Genomic DNA, 17,941 nt, shown 5'->3' on the forward strand with positions numbered 1-17,941 from the left:
GAGGAAGCAATATCGGCGCCTTTCATCACTCACTGAGGCAGTACTGGGCACAGGATCATGGCTCAGGAGACCTGCATTCTATTCCCGGCTTTGCCGCTGACCTGCTTGGTGACCATGGGCAAGTCACTTTGTCTCTCGGTGCTTGTTTTCCCTCCCACTCTGTCTGCCTCCCATTCTGTCTGATTGAGCTAGTATCTTAAAAACAGCAGCGTAGCCACAGCGACATGAGCAGTGGGAGTGTCTAGGCACCCCAAGTACGTGCCTAGGGTCTCGGACGGGATCGTACTCAGAGTGAGCTAGCTAGTCCCACTGCTTGCACTGCCCAGCTATGCTATTTTTAGCACGCTAGCTTGATGAGAGCTAGCGTGGGTATGTCTCCTCCAGGTGGCAATTCCACCTACCAAGTCCAAGGTAGATGGACCCTTGGAGACTGTAAGCTCTTTGGGGCAGGGGCTGTTATACCCTGTCTAGCTCAATGGGGCTATTGATCTTGGTAGGCACCGTGAGGCACTCCTGTACTGCTAGTACCAATAACATAAACCCAACCCTCTCAAACACAAGTGTTTCTAAGGGATACACGTTTCTGTGTCAGGACAGCAGAGCATTTGAGCTCTGTTAAGACTGAGGTCTCCTCTGCAGGCTTGGATTCAAATTCTACCCTTGAAAGCACGTTCACCGTTAAAGCTACAGTGCACTCCTCATCGGTGCAATAACTTCAGGACCACCCCACAACTACATTCCTGGCACGTGCGTGGAATATGCACTCACCTGAAGTGAGGTATTTTAAAGGACAGGATAGGCACATACTCGCTTCACCAAATCTAATGATCTCCACATTCCCCTAGACAAAGCAGCTATGACTCTGTATGACAACAGTACGCAGAAGCCCCATCTCAGAGAGGAGCCCCATGACTCTAGGCACTGTGTGTACATATAAGAGTACGTCCCTGCCCCCAAAGAATGAGCAGTTTAAATGAACGGGATAGAAAAGGGTGGGAAAAGGGAATAACAATCCTTCCTCTTTTCCAGACAGGGAAGTGAGGCTTTAAGAGGTTAAGCAGCTTGCCCTGTCACACAAGAAATGTCGACTGAACCCACATTTCTGGATACCCATTCTGATGCCTTAACCACAACCCAATGTATCTCCCCTTATAAGGTTTTCCTGTAAGAACCCTGTTCTTCCCCCACCCCCACAGCTCTTGCTCAGAATACATTGTCCTAAGTTTTCCCACATGTACTTTACAGCTGTTTAGGGGGAAACCCAAAACAAACCAATGGACAGAATCTCCTAGGTACTGGGACATTCCTCGTTTCAGAAGGGATCAAAGAAACACTTTTTTTTTTATGGACTCCAGTTCATCATGGAGATTGACAAGCTCTGCAGTCAGATGATATGAAATGAACCAGAACAATGGCATACAGTGTGCAGTCCAATAAAGCCAAAATGGGACTGCTGGATTCTTATGAGCATAAAAGCACTGTGCCATAAGGATACTGGGCACAGTAGATCACATATACCCTACAGAGTAGCAGCCGTGTTAGTCTGTATTCGCAAAAAGAAAAGGAGTACTAGTGGCACCTTAGAGACTCCTTTTCTTTTTCATATACCCTACAGAAGCTTTTCAATGCTGAAAAAGAGGACAGGGATCAACTGGTTTCATAAATCTAATGCGACAAAATCAGCAGAATGAGTTTAAGAGTCAGGAGAGAAAATTTAGGTTAATTGTTACGTAAAACTTTAGAGCTGTAAGAAAGGTGAGGGCAATGAAACAAGCCATCAAGGGAGGCCGGGATATGGCCATCTGTAGATACATTCAGTGCTAGACTGGACAGCCATCTATCAGAGGTGATTTCAGAATGATCAAATCAAGTCAGCCGTGATAAAAGGGAAGGGCGGGGCAGGGATGAGCGGACTCACTAGAAGGCCTTTAGGACAAACAATGCTTTGATTTTTATCAGCAGGTGCCAGTGAAACAGCATATTGTGTTATCACCAGCATCCGCTTCCATTCTGGATGAGAGCTCGGCCTCTATCATTTTCAGCGGCCTTTTCCCCATAAACTCTCTGGGATCAGGCCTCTCTGTGGCAGGCTGAAACATCTGATATCACAGGACTCCAAGAGAAACTGCACAGGAGAGGAAAATGATTCCCCTCCTCCCCCGATCCCCTACTCTCAGCACTGCGCTTGCACGACTTAAACTCACTGGGCCTTGCCATCTGCCCCCCATGCTGGCTTTCTCCAGTCAGCCATCTGGCTGACTGAAAAGAAAACACAGGGGGTCGGAGGCAGGGAACTCAGCAACCTTTAGCTCCCTTGACAGATTTGTTTTTTCTTAACCTCCCTTTCAATGATCAGTCCAATTTTTATGAACTGTTGTTGCAAATAATTATCTCTCAATCTTCTGAATGGATTGCCCCTACTCCCCCGGCAGGCAATTCTGTGTTCAGAATACACTACTTGGAACCTCAAATCTGAAAGCACAATGTGTGCATCAAGGCATGAATGTTCTTTACACGCACAAGTTTCCCTGTGGCAAATTTGACTTGCATTGAAAGAAACAGCTTGTTTGTATGATACATGTAACCACACTGAGCACAGCTATTGATTTATATATCAGTCAGGGATTTTTCTTTTGCCACAGAATGTTGTTGTTGCTCTTACAGTAATTACAATAATAATGTAACAATTCTATGGCCATTGAGGATTTCACAGTTGTCAGCGTGCTGCATGCCCTGGCTTCTTGGGAGTTTTGTAGAGAAAACATGGCTGGAACTCAGATCCTCTTGCTTCAAAAGCTCATTATCACTTAAGCTAGAAGATGAAAAATTGAAATTTCAAAGCTTTTCACCGAAAAGACGTTCTGAAAAAAATTTATTTGGAAAGATCAAAATGCTTCATTTCAATATTTTTGATCAAAACAAAACATTTTGACATTCCAGAAATTGAAATGTTTGTTTTGGTTTATTGAACTGACCTGAAAGCCTTTGTTTTTGGGAGTTGTAATTTGGGAGCCAGATACCCCCATTCTTGCCTCTGGCCAGACTCCCCTGGCTAGACTACATGTCAGATGATGCACCCAGGTTCATGCATCTCCCATGATGAACCACACAGCTCGGTCAGAGGGAAATCCTCATTGCATTATGGGGCATGTAGTCCTCTGGGGTGCCTGGCCCTTGGAGAGAATGGGAGTCTGAACTACACCTCCTGTAAGGCAATGTGCTGATGGGGAAACACAGTGTAATGTTTTGTTGAACTTTGAAATGAAACGCTTTGAATAAGTTCATCGAAATTAAATATTCTGCTTTAGGTCAAACTAAATGTTTTGTACTGGCAACATTGAAATTTTCCCAAGGAAAATTTTGATTTTGTGGAAACTGCCTTTTTGGTTAGAAAATAGTTCTGATGGAACATGCCCAACCAGCTCTACACCTAACCCTCTCAAATACGTAAATGAACATGTGGGCAAAACCCTGCTCGCTTCACTCACACAAGTAGTATCACCGAAAACAACTGGTGAAAACCTGGCCTGATCACAGTCAACAGAAGCTTTGCCATTAACTTCAGTGGGGACCAGATTTCACCCAACAGGACTGTTTGGCCCCATGTATGTATCGATCCACCCAAATATTAGGTTTGCCCCATTATCCCTCCTGCAATTCCACTTGTGTACACTAGAGGCATTAAGGGTGAGATTTTCAAAAGCATGCAGTGTTGGCCAAACTCTGCTCCCACTTAAGTTAATAATAAAACTCTCTATTTATTCCAATGGGAGCAGTTTAGGCCAACTCCGTTTATTTACTACGTATATAAATGCTCTGTGTTGCATTCCTCTTCAGTGGCTATCCATCACAGGCTGTACCCTACCATATTGAAGCATAGGTGCTAGGTTTAGGGGTGCTGCTGCACCCCCTGGCTTGAAGTGGTTTCCATCATATCCAGGGTTTACAGTTTGGGTCAACAGCTCTCAGCTCCCCCACTATAAAAATTGTTCCAGCACCCCTATGCTGAAGTTAACAAGGATAATTCAGCTCCATTATTGATGGAAGTTTTGGCAGTTATTTTCAGAACAGGGCTACAACCCATTTTAGAAATAGTTAAGAGGGGGGAAAAAACTGAGTCCAATAACTTGCAGTTGAATCGTGCCTGTGTAGCTAATGGGGGGAAAATACAGAGCAGCAAAAAGCAATGAAAGTTTTACAAAGTAGGGAAGATTGTTACTTGCGGTTTTGCTGTTCAACAGTGGTTGTACTTCCTAGAATTGGATCCTTTTACAATTTGCTGTGAAAATCATTTTCTACCACCTGAGAAACATTTAACGTACCTCCCCTATGGCTGCTGGATGCTAAAGACGTTGGGGACATTGAATCATTCCCGGCTCAGGAATGACCTCTTTGTTTCTCATGCTACCCTGGGCTTGCCAGCATGCAACATTATTGCACAGTATATGTATGGTTCATCTCAAATTAGAGTCTCCTTGTGGAAGACAGAGAACGAGAGACCACTACTAATATATCATGCTGCTCAGGCCACCCCTCATGGAGCTAGAACACAAATATTGAGGACATTCCTAAGGGTACGTCTACACAGCAGTTGGAGGTGTGATTGCCAGCTCAATCAACTAGTGCCATCCATCTATGGCACTGGACAGAACACCTCCCACCACAGTGCAGATGTACCCTACCTGGGTAATCTCCCAGTTTTCTGTCACCAGGAATTTACTGAGCTCTAATTCTAATGAATTCCTTAGGCATTGTGGTACATTTTACGATATTGGGTATGTCTCTGGGCACTCCTATCTGACATACACAAAGCTGAAGAACATAAACTCCTAACGGGGGAGTGGAAAATGCCAACAGACTTTGGGATCTTAAACCCCACCCCCTCTTTTTTTCTTCTCTTTTTTTTTTTTTGCATATGGGTCCTTCTCTAATAGATCTGAACCCCCACAAACTTTGTAGCCTGAATCTCAAGAAGAGGAGAGAAATGTGGGGTTAAAAGATGCAGCGAAGCTGGGACAGCAAGGAGAGGAGCCTTATTTTCACTGAAAGACAATGGGTGTTAGTTTCCTAATGAGTTAGGCTATTAAGTCAATTAGGAACTTTGGAAGTATATTAGTTCCATTTTGCCCATTGGGAACTGAGGCACAGAGAGATCAAGGGCAAACTTTTCCAATCTCACGGGGGTGTTGTGAGGATAAAACCCATTAATAATCCATCCATTACTCAGGTAACATGGTGTTGGGGGTATAGAAGAACATATACAGATAGAAAGGAACAGTCATATCCTAGAAGTTGCAGAGATCAGCAGCAAAGTAATTACAGGTGTGAATCCTTCTTTTTAAAGTATAATCTGCTCCTTGTAAGGAGCACAGACTGAAAATATTGCCTGTCCACACTGCTTGGATCACAGCCAGCTCCAATAGCCCTAATCAGTTTAGCAAACACCAGGAATTCACACACAAACATATTCCCCAATTTAAAACATGCATATGGGTCAGAATCAGGAATTTAAAAACCCAATATTAAAATGATTTTAAGACCATTTGGAGGGGGAAAGTATTATTTTTGAAAGGAGCCCTATATATGTTAAAATGTATTCAATTATCACTGCTAGGACCAAACCACAAGTTAGGGACTCAGATATACTCCATTCCATGTATCAATTTATGATTTACTTTTGTAATAACTGAAGCCATAAGGAACTCATTGAATTAAGCTTTATTATTTATGTTGTTGAACAATAATATTTAACTGTATAAAGCCATATATCCACCCTTGAAAATTTTCTCCCCATATGAAATGGATTGTACATTATTGAAATCCAGGCCCCACTGAAGTCAATGGGAATTTTGCCATCAACTTCAATGGGTCCAGGATTTCATTCTCTATGATTTGGTTCAAGGTTGTTAAAAATCTTCAGTGTTGTCACAACAGCAGAGACAGATGCTGGAGATAAAGATAGAAACGGATACACCAAAGGCATTCCCACAACACACCATATGATCAGAAATAAATCCAATTAATCATGTGTTTGAAGCCCTAAAAAGACTGGCTGACATTTCCATTGTAGCCTAAGGGAGTTAGACACCCAACTGTCATGTACCAGTACTCATCGGCTCCTGTGAAAATCCCAATTTAGATTAACACGCTATCGTGGAACTACAAGAGCAGCAACCAGAGTCCAGCTTTACTCTGGTGAGAACACAAAGAGCCCTTATCTCCCATCACCGAGAGTGAAAATCACCGATCAGGGAGCGCCAAAGCCAGAAATCCCACACACCAGCCACTGCAGGCACTAGCCTGGGACTTGGGAGACCAGCATTCAAATCCGGCCTTTTCCACAGAGTTCCTGTCTGGCTGCCAGCAACCCCCTCAGTCTCTCTGTGCCTCAGTTCCCCCATCTGTAAATGGGGATATTAATACTTCCTTTCTCCCTGCCTTGTCTATCTAGACAATATACATACAGTCAGGATCTTGTTCAGGGTCTCTAGTAGAAAGACTCACTGACCCTTCTCTCCCGTTCCCCATTATGCTTTCTCCATCTCTTGTTTTTCCCAGTATGACCATTTCCCAAGTATCTGATTTTCTCGACTGTATGCTCTTCAGGTCAGGGACAGTGTATTTTTGCGAACTGTACAGTGCTGAGTGCATCATTTGGATTAAACAGCGCAATAGGGCACGTGATGTGGAGTTTCCAGAATTATGCTTTGCACAAGACCTTCTTGTGTTGATTATCTACTGATCTGTAATCCCCTAACTACCTGCTGCTGAGAGGAGACGGTTAAAGAGGAGGTACTCCCTTCTCTGAGCTACTCCTGACTCGGACAATCAGGGGAATCCCATACAGCCCCTGTGTATTTAAAATGAGATTTAGAGTTATGGAGGAATCTTCGTAGTCTTAGCGTCCAATCACCCCCCATTGTGCTCTGTTAGAATTGATGTCTCCCAGAGCTCTACATGGGGGAAAAAAGCCAGACTATTGTAGCAGCACAAAAATTTCTTGGCAAGAACATCAATGAGGCAGGCCCGCACTCAGATCCCAGCTGTCCTATTTTATCATTCCTTGCTGAAACTGAATTGCGACTTTTTGTTTGTTTGTTTTTTGCACGGCCACTTACTCAGCCAGTTCCTCCAAGCTCCGATAGACGTCATCGTCATTCTCTGTGGTCTCCTCTGAAGGGAAGGGTCTGGAAGAGAGGAGAGAAAGTACATTATTGGCAATGCTGACCTCTTGCGCATACAATCATCATTTGCTGCAACCCGTGAGAATTCAGATCAGCACATTGTGTAAACGAGGGGTTGCTTTGGAGCAAAAATATCCATCGGTATTACATGTATTTGTATTACACACAGCCAGCCCCATAAGCATCAGCTTCTGATAAGACCTCTTCTCAGTTTTCAGCTTGGGCTCAGGGTTGTGGCTGCAGTAGGAAATTAGGTCATGCTAGAGCACAAGGTCAAGGAGACCTGTTAACTATCGCAGCATTAATCAGGATGCTGCAGTCAATGGAGACACGGACAAGACGTAGTTCACATTGTGGCCACTGGCCATAGGTAACCCTAGGGCTCCAATAGGGTTCATCCATGACACAATGTCAGACATGACTTGTCCCTGCCTGCAAGGGTGCAGAGTCATATTTGACATTGTGTTTGTTTACACGACTCTGGGGTTTTGCTCTAATACATCCAAATTTCCTGTTGAATACGAGCCCCATGGTGCCTACGGCAATACATACATCTGTGATCACAGGGAAAGGCTTTGTGGGCCCTCTGGGTCTTGATTATCTTGGACTAAGATTTAAAGGTATGTGGCTAGAACACGGTAGCTAGCTCACGCTAACTACTGCTCTCTAAAACCCTAGTGCAGACAAAGCAGCTCAGATTAATGTGTACTGAGCTGGTCAAGTTGACGCCTAGGCTCCAACAAAACTAGGTTTTATTTGGGGGGCGGGGGATTTGGCAGGGTGCTTGCTGCACTTTCAAGGGAAGCACCACCCCAGACACCAGGCTTAATCGTCTATGGCCTTCCATCTCATGCTGGCATTTATACCTGACGGCAACTGGGCGTTAAAGGCTAACAAATCACAACTCTCCATTCCCGCTGAGAGCATTTTTATTATAACTATTTGTTATTTTGTATTGAAGTAGCACCCAGGAGCCTCAGCCTTGAACCAAAACGTCACTGTGCTCGGGGCTGCACAAACGTACCTTTCTTTCTGCAAACACAATTTTACACCCACGATGGCCTCGCTTAGCACAGGTGACTGACTGTAGCACAAGGTGCAGGGAATTGAAGAATCAAGCAGGGGTGGTGAAACTAGAAGTGTTACCGCACACCCTGGCTTGAAACGGTTTCCATCCTGTCCAGGGTTTACAGGTTTGTTCAATGGCTCTTGGCCCCCCGCCCCCACTGTACAAATTGTTCCAACGCCCCTGGAATCAAATCCAGCATCTGGGTGCCCCATCATGTTAGAGTTCCTGCACGGAATTGGTCCAACCATAATGGCTTCCATCTGCAATGAACAAACATGTCTTCAAGCACAATCCTTGTGAAAAATGGTCTTATTTACTTAAAACTAATAACAGTCCAATCGCTTTAAGCAGTTAAAAGCCCTGGAGGTGGGGGAAATGAACACCAAAAGAAAAAATTAAAAAGGAAGGGGTAGATTAAAAGAGCAAAGAAATAAATTCCTTGGCTCATTCTGAAGCAATAATCAAATAATATATGGAGGAGATGAAAAAATACTGCTTTAATTAAACCCAATATATTATTGCTGGCATAGGCCGCAGTGGGCTAATGTGCTGGTAGGGATGGATGCCTCTAGTTACTAAGCAGTCCCTGTAGAGGGCCTAGCCCATCTTCCATAGTCAAGCCTGCACTTCACTCCAAATGGCCAAGCTGTGATTCCCCGGATTGCGAACCCAATGACCTTTGCTCAGAGCTGCTAGCTGGCTGGATGAAACTAAATAAAGGCAGAGGGATATCAAAGCTGAACGGTTTCCCCCTCATCATCTATTTGTGGCACTGCTGTTAATAGAAATTATAGCAGAGGGGGTGCAGGTAGAGAGAGAGGGGGCGGGGGGAGCGGGGAATAAGACGCACGGAAAGGATCCATGAACTGACAGTACAAGCGGTAGTGGATTCCCCATAGCACCGTCCAGCTAACTGTGATACTGCATTTGAGGTTTATGTTGTGGGTGAGCAAAATTGGATACAGGCGAACTTTTAACCACACCCAAGTTTAATTTCCTCCTTTTCCAGTTTCAAACTAGATTGATTCACATGAAAGATTTAATACGTGGCCCAGTGAGCCCCAGATTTTGCTATTCTTGGATCAGTTCACTAGCACTAACCTGCCTTACTTCTCTCCTCCCTTGGCGATCGCATCAGACCGAGTAAGTGTTTCTTAACAGGGCTCAAATCTGCAGTTAGCATGGTTCATAATAACACAGCATCAAGGCACTGACCCAAAAAGGGAAAGGAGCACCACTACCCACTGAGCTGTAGAAATTGGCTCAAACTGGGTAAATGGGATCATGTTCCGTGAGTTTGCATTCATGATGCAAACAAGGGAACTTAAGAACATAGTTCAAGACAGCAACTTCTACCAGGCCTAGTCACAAAGAAGCAACGTTAGGGAGCACAGTCCAGTGTTGCCAACTGTCATGATTTTATCACAAGTTGTGTGAAATTTGCGATTGTTGTTTCTAGCCCTCATGGTTGCAGAGAAAAGCCTGAAAACATGAAGCAAGTGCATCCTAAAGGCTCAGAAACCAGAAGACAAAGAAAAAGAACCTGTAGTGGATTATCTTAACAAATCTCATGGATTTTCGGGGGCTGATTTATGTTTTTTTGAACACTTGTGGCTGGTGATCCCAAGGGTCTGTGGTTTTCATTTTATCAACACATATTTGAGTGTGTGCATTTCTCGTCTCCTGCTGCAACCCAGGGGTCGATATAGAAAAGTGACTAATATAAAAGACACGTGAACCTCAGACAAATCAATTCTGTGCAAGTCGCCAGCTACTAATGCGCTCGGCTAAGGATATCATGGAAACTGGTATCACATTCTACTTGAGACAACAAAAACAGAGGAGGTTAAGGAAGTAGGTCGCTGGGCAGCAGGACTACAGTGATTTCAAGGGTGGGAAGAGAGCCCCTCCCTGCCATAGGTTGAGCACAGAATGAATACACATAGGGTGGAAATGCACCCTGCGAAGTGGTCAAGCACCAGGCCTATGTAGCAGGTAAGTCCAATGTGTGCTCTCAGTGGGACTGAAGCAGTGAATAATTCTAGTGCGGGCCTTCTGCACAAAGGCGAATTTGACCCTAGTTGAGGAAAAACTTATACATGAGCATAATTAACTCCCTTGCTGGGATGCTGTGAGGCTTAACGTTTAAATGCGTTGAGGGCCTCGGGTAAGACGCGAGAGACCTGCGGCTTTGTTCGATACCATTCAATGTTTACCGTAACTTGAAATCCGTGACGACTGAAATTCTTCAAACTTAATAAAAAACGAACAGAAATCAAGGAAACCGATCAGTCAATCCCACAATGCCTCGTTGCATCCTGTCCTCCTACCTTCATTTGAATACAGACTGCTTGGCAACAGCAGCCAGCACAGGACACAGCGGCACCAGACTGGGAATCAAGACACCTGGACTCCGTTCCCAGATCTGTCACTATCACCCTGGGCAAGACATTTAATATTTCTGTGACTTGGTTTCCTCATCTGAAAAATGGGAATAATGATATTGTAATAGGCTGGCAGTGTTTACTCAAAGCAGGTTACCCATCTAGCAAGTGTGGATCCTACCAGTAAAGGTTAAGTGGTTACTATTGACTCAGCGTGGAAGGTTGTGTGTTACACCACTGGGACATAAGGGAGATGAGATTGTCTATGGTTGGGGGGAAATGACCTATGGTGTGGGCTGAGCAGTCCTGAGGGAGGACCCCACGCAACAGCCCGTCCTGAAGAGAAGGTTTAAGCTGATCTTTGTTTTACATTATGGTTAATACCCCAGTAGATAAGCTTGGACTTTACATGTTGTGCATCTGTAAAGCAGATTGGAAAAGAATCTGGCTCCTCGATATTTAACTTTCTTTATCAAGGGCTTTGAGATCCATAGATGGAATGTGCTACATCCGTGGTAAGTATTGTTACTTCGATTGCAAGGTCTTCTGGACACGGACCTTGTTCACGTGCACGTTCTAGAAAGCTCCTAGCACACTGCTGGTGCTGTATGAACAACCCCCTGCGCCCACTGTGCGGCTTGACTGGAAATAAATAAATAAATACAAACAAAAGGGACCATGAAAAGTCATTTTTGTTTTAAACGGTGCTGGTTTAGAAAGAACACTGAAAACATGGTGCACAGCTTTCCCTCTTTTAAACATCACTTGCTTTTAATCTCTTAAACGGCTTCCTTCCTTCTCTACTGTTCAGCCCGGCAGGAAGCAAGAAGGTAAAACAGTAATTAAGAATAATAAAGTCACACGTTTCCAACTGAAAATCTAGGCTATAGGCTCAATCAGTGGCTACGGTAAAGAAATGGCAAAGAGAAAAATATGGGAGAGGTTTTTACAGATTGCAATTTCACGTGCGGTCCCAGGAGTTTCACCTTGACTGGGGGGAAAAACACAAAAGTAGAAGACAGGTCTGGGATTCACAGCCTCTCTCTTTGCAGCCCCAGTTGCTTCAAGGATAACTACAGAAACAAACAGTGCAATTCAAGAAGAAAACACAGTGAGGAGGAGATTACAAAAATAACTGGAGAGGAAGGATGGTCTTTGTGGTTACGGCTGGGACTTGGAAGACCCCGGTTCTGTTTTCAGCTCGGTCATAGACTGTGTAACTAGTGTAACTGTGTGCTAGTCCAAGGTTTCAGCCCCGCAGCACACAAGTAGACTGCGGCAGCCACACAGAGCCTCACTCGATGGTTTCAGGGGGGCTCCACAGGGGTGCAGCAATTCCCCTGCATTGATCAATTGTGGGAACAAGGCTTTATTTTCTTTGTGCCGCATTTTCCCCATCTATAAAATAGGACAAACAGTCCTTCCTTCCTCCCAGCCTTTGTCTGCCTTATCTATCTGCACTGTAAGCTCACTGGGGCAAGGAATGTCCTCCACTGTGTTTGCACAGTGTCTAGCACAAAGGGACCCTGATCTTGACTGGGGTCTTTAGGCAGTACTTTGATACTGATTATTATTATTATTATTAATATGCTGATTATCTAAAACTTCTCCCTATTTTATATCCAATTTTCTCTTCACTTTGCAGAGAAGAAAGTACATTTCTGCATCGCATGAGACATTAAGAAGAAACCATTATTACAAGAAGAATATTTTTGCTAACACTTTCCACAGCATTTTCCTTCAGCACATTCAGTGTGTGGTGTGGTGACATGATTTCCTAGCACACACAGTTTATCTATCCAGGGTATGGTTTGTTTTGGGGTTTTTTTTTTTAGTTTATCTATTAGTCCACCACTGTGCTACCAGGCCTAGATTGAGAATCAGAGTCATAGACATTAGAGAGTGAAAACAACCTATTAGTTCATCTCAGTCCCTGCTTACCAAGCCAATACAGTCTAGTTCCCTTTCACATACCTACTTCTACTTCCGTGGGAGCAGGATTGAGCCTGACACAAAGCCAGCTGCATCGTAACATCAGTGGGGCAGATTTTGTCAAAATTCAACCCATGAGGAACTCAGGGAGGAAGGCTGGCCCAGTGGGTAGGACAACAGCCTAGGACTTGGGACAACCCAGGTTAAATTCCTTGCCTTGTCACAGACGTCCTGTGTAACCCTGGGCATGTTCTTTCATCTCTCTGTACCTCTGTTCTGCATCTGTCCCAGGCCATGTTATGAGGCACTCAGACACTGCAGCAATGCAGGCCACTAATGCTCCTCAGATAGACAAGCAAAGGACAAATAAAACGGGTCTAATTCCAACCAAGATTTTTTTGAAGCACTTAACATAGACGACGAACACACATTAATGAACATGCTAAAAAGGACGCCGACCCGTAGCAACACTACACAAAGGGCAAACTGTGCCCCAGGCTCTGAAGGGGGAAGCCAGGTAAAGTGCATGCATCTATGCTGTTCATTCAATTCTTACAGCACTTTCTTGTATTCCCTGCTTTCCAGGAGATCACCTTCCAGGGACCTTTTATCAGGTTCCCTTCCAGAAGAGCTCATGTCTTGTGTCGAGGAAATGAAGTTTTCCACTTCAGCTAGCCGGTGTGACAGATTTTGTGTCTTTGTGAAAAGAGCATCCCTCTCTCATTTGTGTCCCATGATGATACATGGGTCAAAGCTAACTTACAAAAAAAAAACAAAAAAAACAACAACAACCACCACCCACACTAGGTGAACTTTTAACCTAACCATTCTTGGCTAAACATACCCAGTTTGCAGGGTAGTTTTTGGTTAACGTTCGCATTTAGATATACTGAGGTAGCCCCTTATTTTTGGCATTAGTCCATATGGAGCTACAGTGGGTTATCTAAAATATTGGGATCAATGTTGCTTTTATACAGACATGGGACCGAACCATAAAATTCAGACCCAGACGTGAACTCCCACAAAGTTCGAGGTGTTCAGAACTGGTGTATAAATTTGGGCCTGCTTGTATTTTATTATTTAGCTCACCTTTCCCCCGCCCCCACCTCCTTTCTTTAAAGGGCACTAAAAGCTGACAATTCCCCTGGAGCACGAACCCTTCAAATCTCCAAGTATGACAACTTCAGAATCAATATCAGATGTACGCACACCCTGGAAAGATCTTCAAAGGCAGCTGGGAGAGTTAGAACCCTAATCCCACCAAAACTCAAAGGGAGGTGAACTCCTCACTCTTTCTGAAAATTCCAGGCCCAATTCTAATCGGAAAATGGGCAAAGCCAAGTAAGGTTCCTCCTTATCTGCAGAGAGCGAATGCATTCAGTTATCGGCAGTCAAAATATGGCTTCAGAGAAAGAAAATGAGGCTGCTTCAGGATTGGCAACTTGCGATATTGAGCCCTGGATGAGCTCTCATTACAAGCCATCAGCACTAGAAGGGAATGCTGTTCAGTGCTGGGAATGTCAGCTTTCCAAAAAAGACTGACAACTTGTTTGTTTCTTGCCTTGGGGGCTCAGGAGATACACTGTACAGTCACATCATTCTGATTACTGTCTTGCTTTGCAACACTCCTTCCAAAACATACTCAGGTTCCAGTATGATTTGAGCAGCCACAATCTCAACAATCGCTAGGCCTAAAATTAAAATTCTCTTGCTGTATCTCTTATGAAGGCAGCTTGGAATGAAGCTTTCGGTTAGCACAGGGCAGTAGAGCCTCATTCTACTTTCTCATTAGTTTTACACCTGTGTAACTCCACAGGCTTCAGTGAAATCGGCCCCAATTTAAACTCACGTACATGAGAGGAGAGTCAGGTTCTTAGGGTGAGATTTTCAGAAGCCTCTTTCCCCCCGCATACCCTCCAACAGCTTGAAATGGGACTTCTGCACCTCACTCTCTCAGGCATCTTTGACAAACCCCACTTTAATCCCTTAATCCAGTGCTTTGAGAGAAGTCAACCCCTAAAACCACCTCAGAAATGAAATGAGCGAGAAAAGCAAGTCAGCAATAGTGGTGGCGTTTTAAGGCCTGGTAACTCATGACCTAACAGGCACTTGCATACAACAATCAAATGGTTTCAGGGGGAAGTAAACTTCTCTAAACAGCAGCCCAGGAATAGGGATCTAAGTCAGTTTCTATCCAAAGCGGCAGGATTCCAATGCATAGCTACCACAATAAGATACATAAAGAAGAAGACAGTATATCGATCTCAAAACAAGGGGGGGTAAGAATGGTTATTCACTTTCTATGCAAGGGGAAACTAAAGCAGAAACAGATTAAATGGCATGCTCAAGGCCATCCAGCAAGATTGTGGCAGAGCTGGGAACAGAAATCAGGTCCCCTGATTCCCACTCCAGTGTCTATTCTATTCTATATAGGTTCTAAAACCACCCTCCTCACCATAGTATTTGAGTGCCTTCCAGTTGTGCATTAAGCAATGTGACTAATAACATCTGTTATGTATTGGGGGTAGCCGTGTTAGTCTGTATCCACAAAAACAACAAGGAGTCCGGTGGTACCTTAAAGACGAACAGGTTTATTTGAGCATAAGCTTTCATGGGTAAAAACCCCACTTCTTCAGATGCATGGAGTGAAAATTACAGCTGCAGACATAAATATACTGACACATGAAGAGAAGGGAGTTACCTCACAAGTGGAGAACCAGTGCTGACAGGGCGAATTCGATCAGGGTGGATGTAGTCCACTCCCAATAATAGATGAGGAGGTGTCAATTCCAGGAGAGGCAAAACTGCTTTTGTAATGAGCCGGCCACTCCCAGTCCCTATGCAAGTCCAAATTAATGATGTTAAATTTGCAAATGAATTTTAGTTCTGTTGTTTCTCTTTGAAGTCTGTTTCTGAAGTTTTTTTATTCAAATACAGCTACTTTCAAATCTATTATAGAATATCCAGGAAGATTGAAGTGTTCTCCTACTGGCTTTTGTATGTTACCATTCCTGATGTCCGATTTGTGTCCATTTATTCTTTTACATAGGGACTGTCCGGTTTGGCCAATGTACATGGCAGAGAGGCATTGCTGGCACACGATGGCGTACATCACATTAGTAGATGTACACGAGAAAGAGCCCCTGATGGTGTGGCTGATGTGGTTGGGTCCTCTGATGATGTTGCTAGAGTAGATATGGGGACAGAGTAGGCAACGAGGTTTGCTAAAGGGATTGGTTCCTCGGTTAGTGTTTCTGGGGTGTGGTGTATAGTTGCTGGTGAGTATTTGCTTGAGGTTGGGGGGCTGTCTGTAAGCGAGGACTGGCCTGTCTCCCAAGGTCTGGGAGAGTGAGGGATTGTCTTCCAGGATAGGTTGTAGATCATTGATAATGTGCTGGAGAAGTTTTAGCTGGGGGCTGTACATGATGGCCAGTGGTGTTCTGTTATTTTCCTTGTTGGGCCTGTCCTGAAGTAGGTGATTTCTGGGTACCTGTCTTGCCCTGTCAATCTGTTTCCTCACTTCCTGAGGTGGGTATTGTAGTTTTAAGAATGCTTGATAAAGATCTTGTAGGTGTTTGTCTCTCTCTGAGGGATTGGAGCAAATTTGGTTGTATCTTAGGGCTTGGCTGTAGACAATGGATTGTGTGATGTGTCCTGGATGGAAGCTGGAGGCATGTAGGTAAGTATAGCGGTCAGTAGGTTTCCGGTATAGGGTGGTGTTTATGTGACTATCGCTTATTTGCACTGTAGTGTCCAGAAAGTGGATCTCTTTTGTGGACTGGTCCAGGCTGAGGTTGATGGTGGGGTGGAAATTATTGAAATCCAGGTGGAATTCTTCAAGGGCCTCCTTCCCAAAGATGTCATCAATGTAGTGCAAGAAGAGGAGGGGCACTAGGAGACGAGAGCTGAGGAAGCGTTCTAAGTCAGTCATAAAAATGTTGGCATACTGTGGGGCCATGTGGGTACCCACAGCAGTGCCGCTGACTTGAAGGTATAAGTTGTCTCCAAATCTGAAATGGTTGTGGGTGAGGACAAAGTTACAAAGCTCAGCCACCAGGTGTGCCGTGGCCTCATCAGGGATACTGTTCTTGACAGTTTGTAGTCCATCCTCATGTGGAATATTGGTATAAAGAGCTTCTATATCCATGGTGGCCAGGATGGTGTTTTCAGGAAGATCACCAATGCATTGTAGTTTCCTCAGAAAGTCGGTGGTGTCTCGAAGATAGCTAAGAGTGATGGTAGCGTAGGGTCTGAGGAGAGATTCCAAATAGCCAGATAATCCTGCTGTAAGAATGCCGATGCCTGAGATGATGAGGCATCCACGGTTTCCAGGTTTATGGATCTTGGGTAGCAGATAGAATACCCCTGGTCAGGGCTCTGGGGGTGTGTCCATGTAGATTTGTTTCCGTGCAGTAGCAGGGAGTTTCTTGAGCAGATGGTGTAGTTTCTTTTGGTACTCCTCAGTGGGCTCGGAAGATAATGGCCTGTAGAATGTGGGGTTGGAGAGTTGCCTGGCAGCCTCCTGTTCATTATGACTACAGCACCTCCTTTGTCAGCCCCTTTGATTATAATGTCAGAGTTGTTTCTGAGGCTGTGGATGGCATTGCATTCTGTACGACTGAAGTTATAGGACAAGTGATGCTGTTTGTTCACAATTTCAGCCTGTGCACGTCTGTGGAAGCACTCTCTGTAGAAGTCCAGTCTGTCACTTCAACCGTCAGGAGGAGCCCAGGCAGAATTATTCTTCTTGTAGTGTTGGTAGGAGGGTTCCTGTGGGTCAGTGCACTGTTCAGTGGTGTGTTGAAAATATTCCTTAAGTCGGAGACGACAAAAGTAGGCTTCCAGATCGCCACAGAACAGTATCATGTTCGTGGGGGTGGTGGGGCAGAAAGAGAGTCCCCGAGATAGGATAGACTCTTCCACCGGGCAAAGTGTGTGGCTGGATAGATTAACAATATTGTTAGGTGAATTGAGGGTACCATTGTTGTAGCCCCCCCGGCATGTAGGAGTTTAGATAGTTTACTGTCCTTTTTCCTCTGTAGAGAAGTGAAGTGTGCGTTGTAAATGGCTTATCTCGTTTTTGTAAAGTCCAGCCACGTGAAAGTTTGTGTGGAAGGTTGGTTTTGTATGAGAGTCTCCAGTTTTGAGAGCTCATTCTTGATCTTCTCCTGTCTGCTGTACAGGATGCTGATCAGGTGGTTCCTCAGTTTCTTTGAGAGTGAGTGGCACAGTCTCTCACCATAGTCAGTGTAGTATGTCGATTGCAATGGATTTTTTACCTTCAGTCCATTTGTTATGATGTCCATCTGTTTGCATTTGGAGAGGAAGATGTCTGTCTGTCTCTATCTGTGTGGGTTTTTTGCTGAGGTTGA

General features: G+C 44.5%; 1 protein-coding gene across 6 annotated transcripts in view; it reads right to left on the reverse strand.

The window, feature by feature from the left end:
• VAV2 (vav guanine nucleotide exchange factor 2) overlaps positions 1-17,941 on the reverse strand; it is a 309,428-nt gene that overhangs the window by 78,581 nt on the left and 212,906 nt on the right. For all 6 annotated transcript variants that reach the window (XM_037879836.2, XM_037879838.2, XM_037879837.2 and 3 more), the window contains exon 4: positions 7,119-7,187. In XM_037879836.2, the coding sequence (XP_037735764.1) occupies positions 7,119-7,187 (69 nt within the window). The remainder of the gene's footprint in view (positions 1-7,118; positions 7,188-17,941) is intronic.

Source organism: Chelonia mydas, chromosome 16, assembly GCF_015237465.2.
Source record: "Chelonia mydas isolate rCheMyd1 chromosome 16, rCheMyd1.pri.v2, whole genome shotgun sequence".
NCBI classification, from domain to species: Eukaryota; Metazoa; Chordata; order Testudines; family Cheloniidae; genus Chelonia; species Chelonia mydas.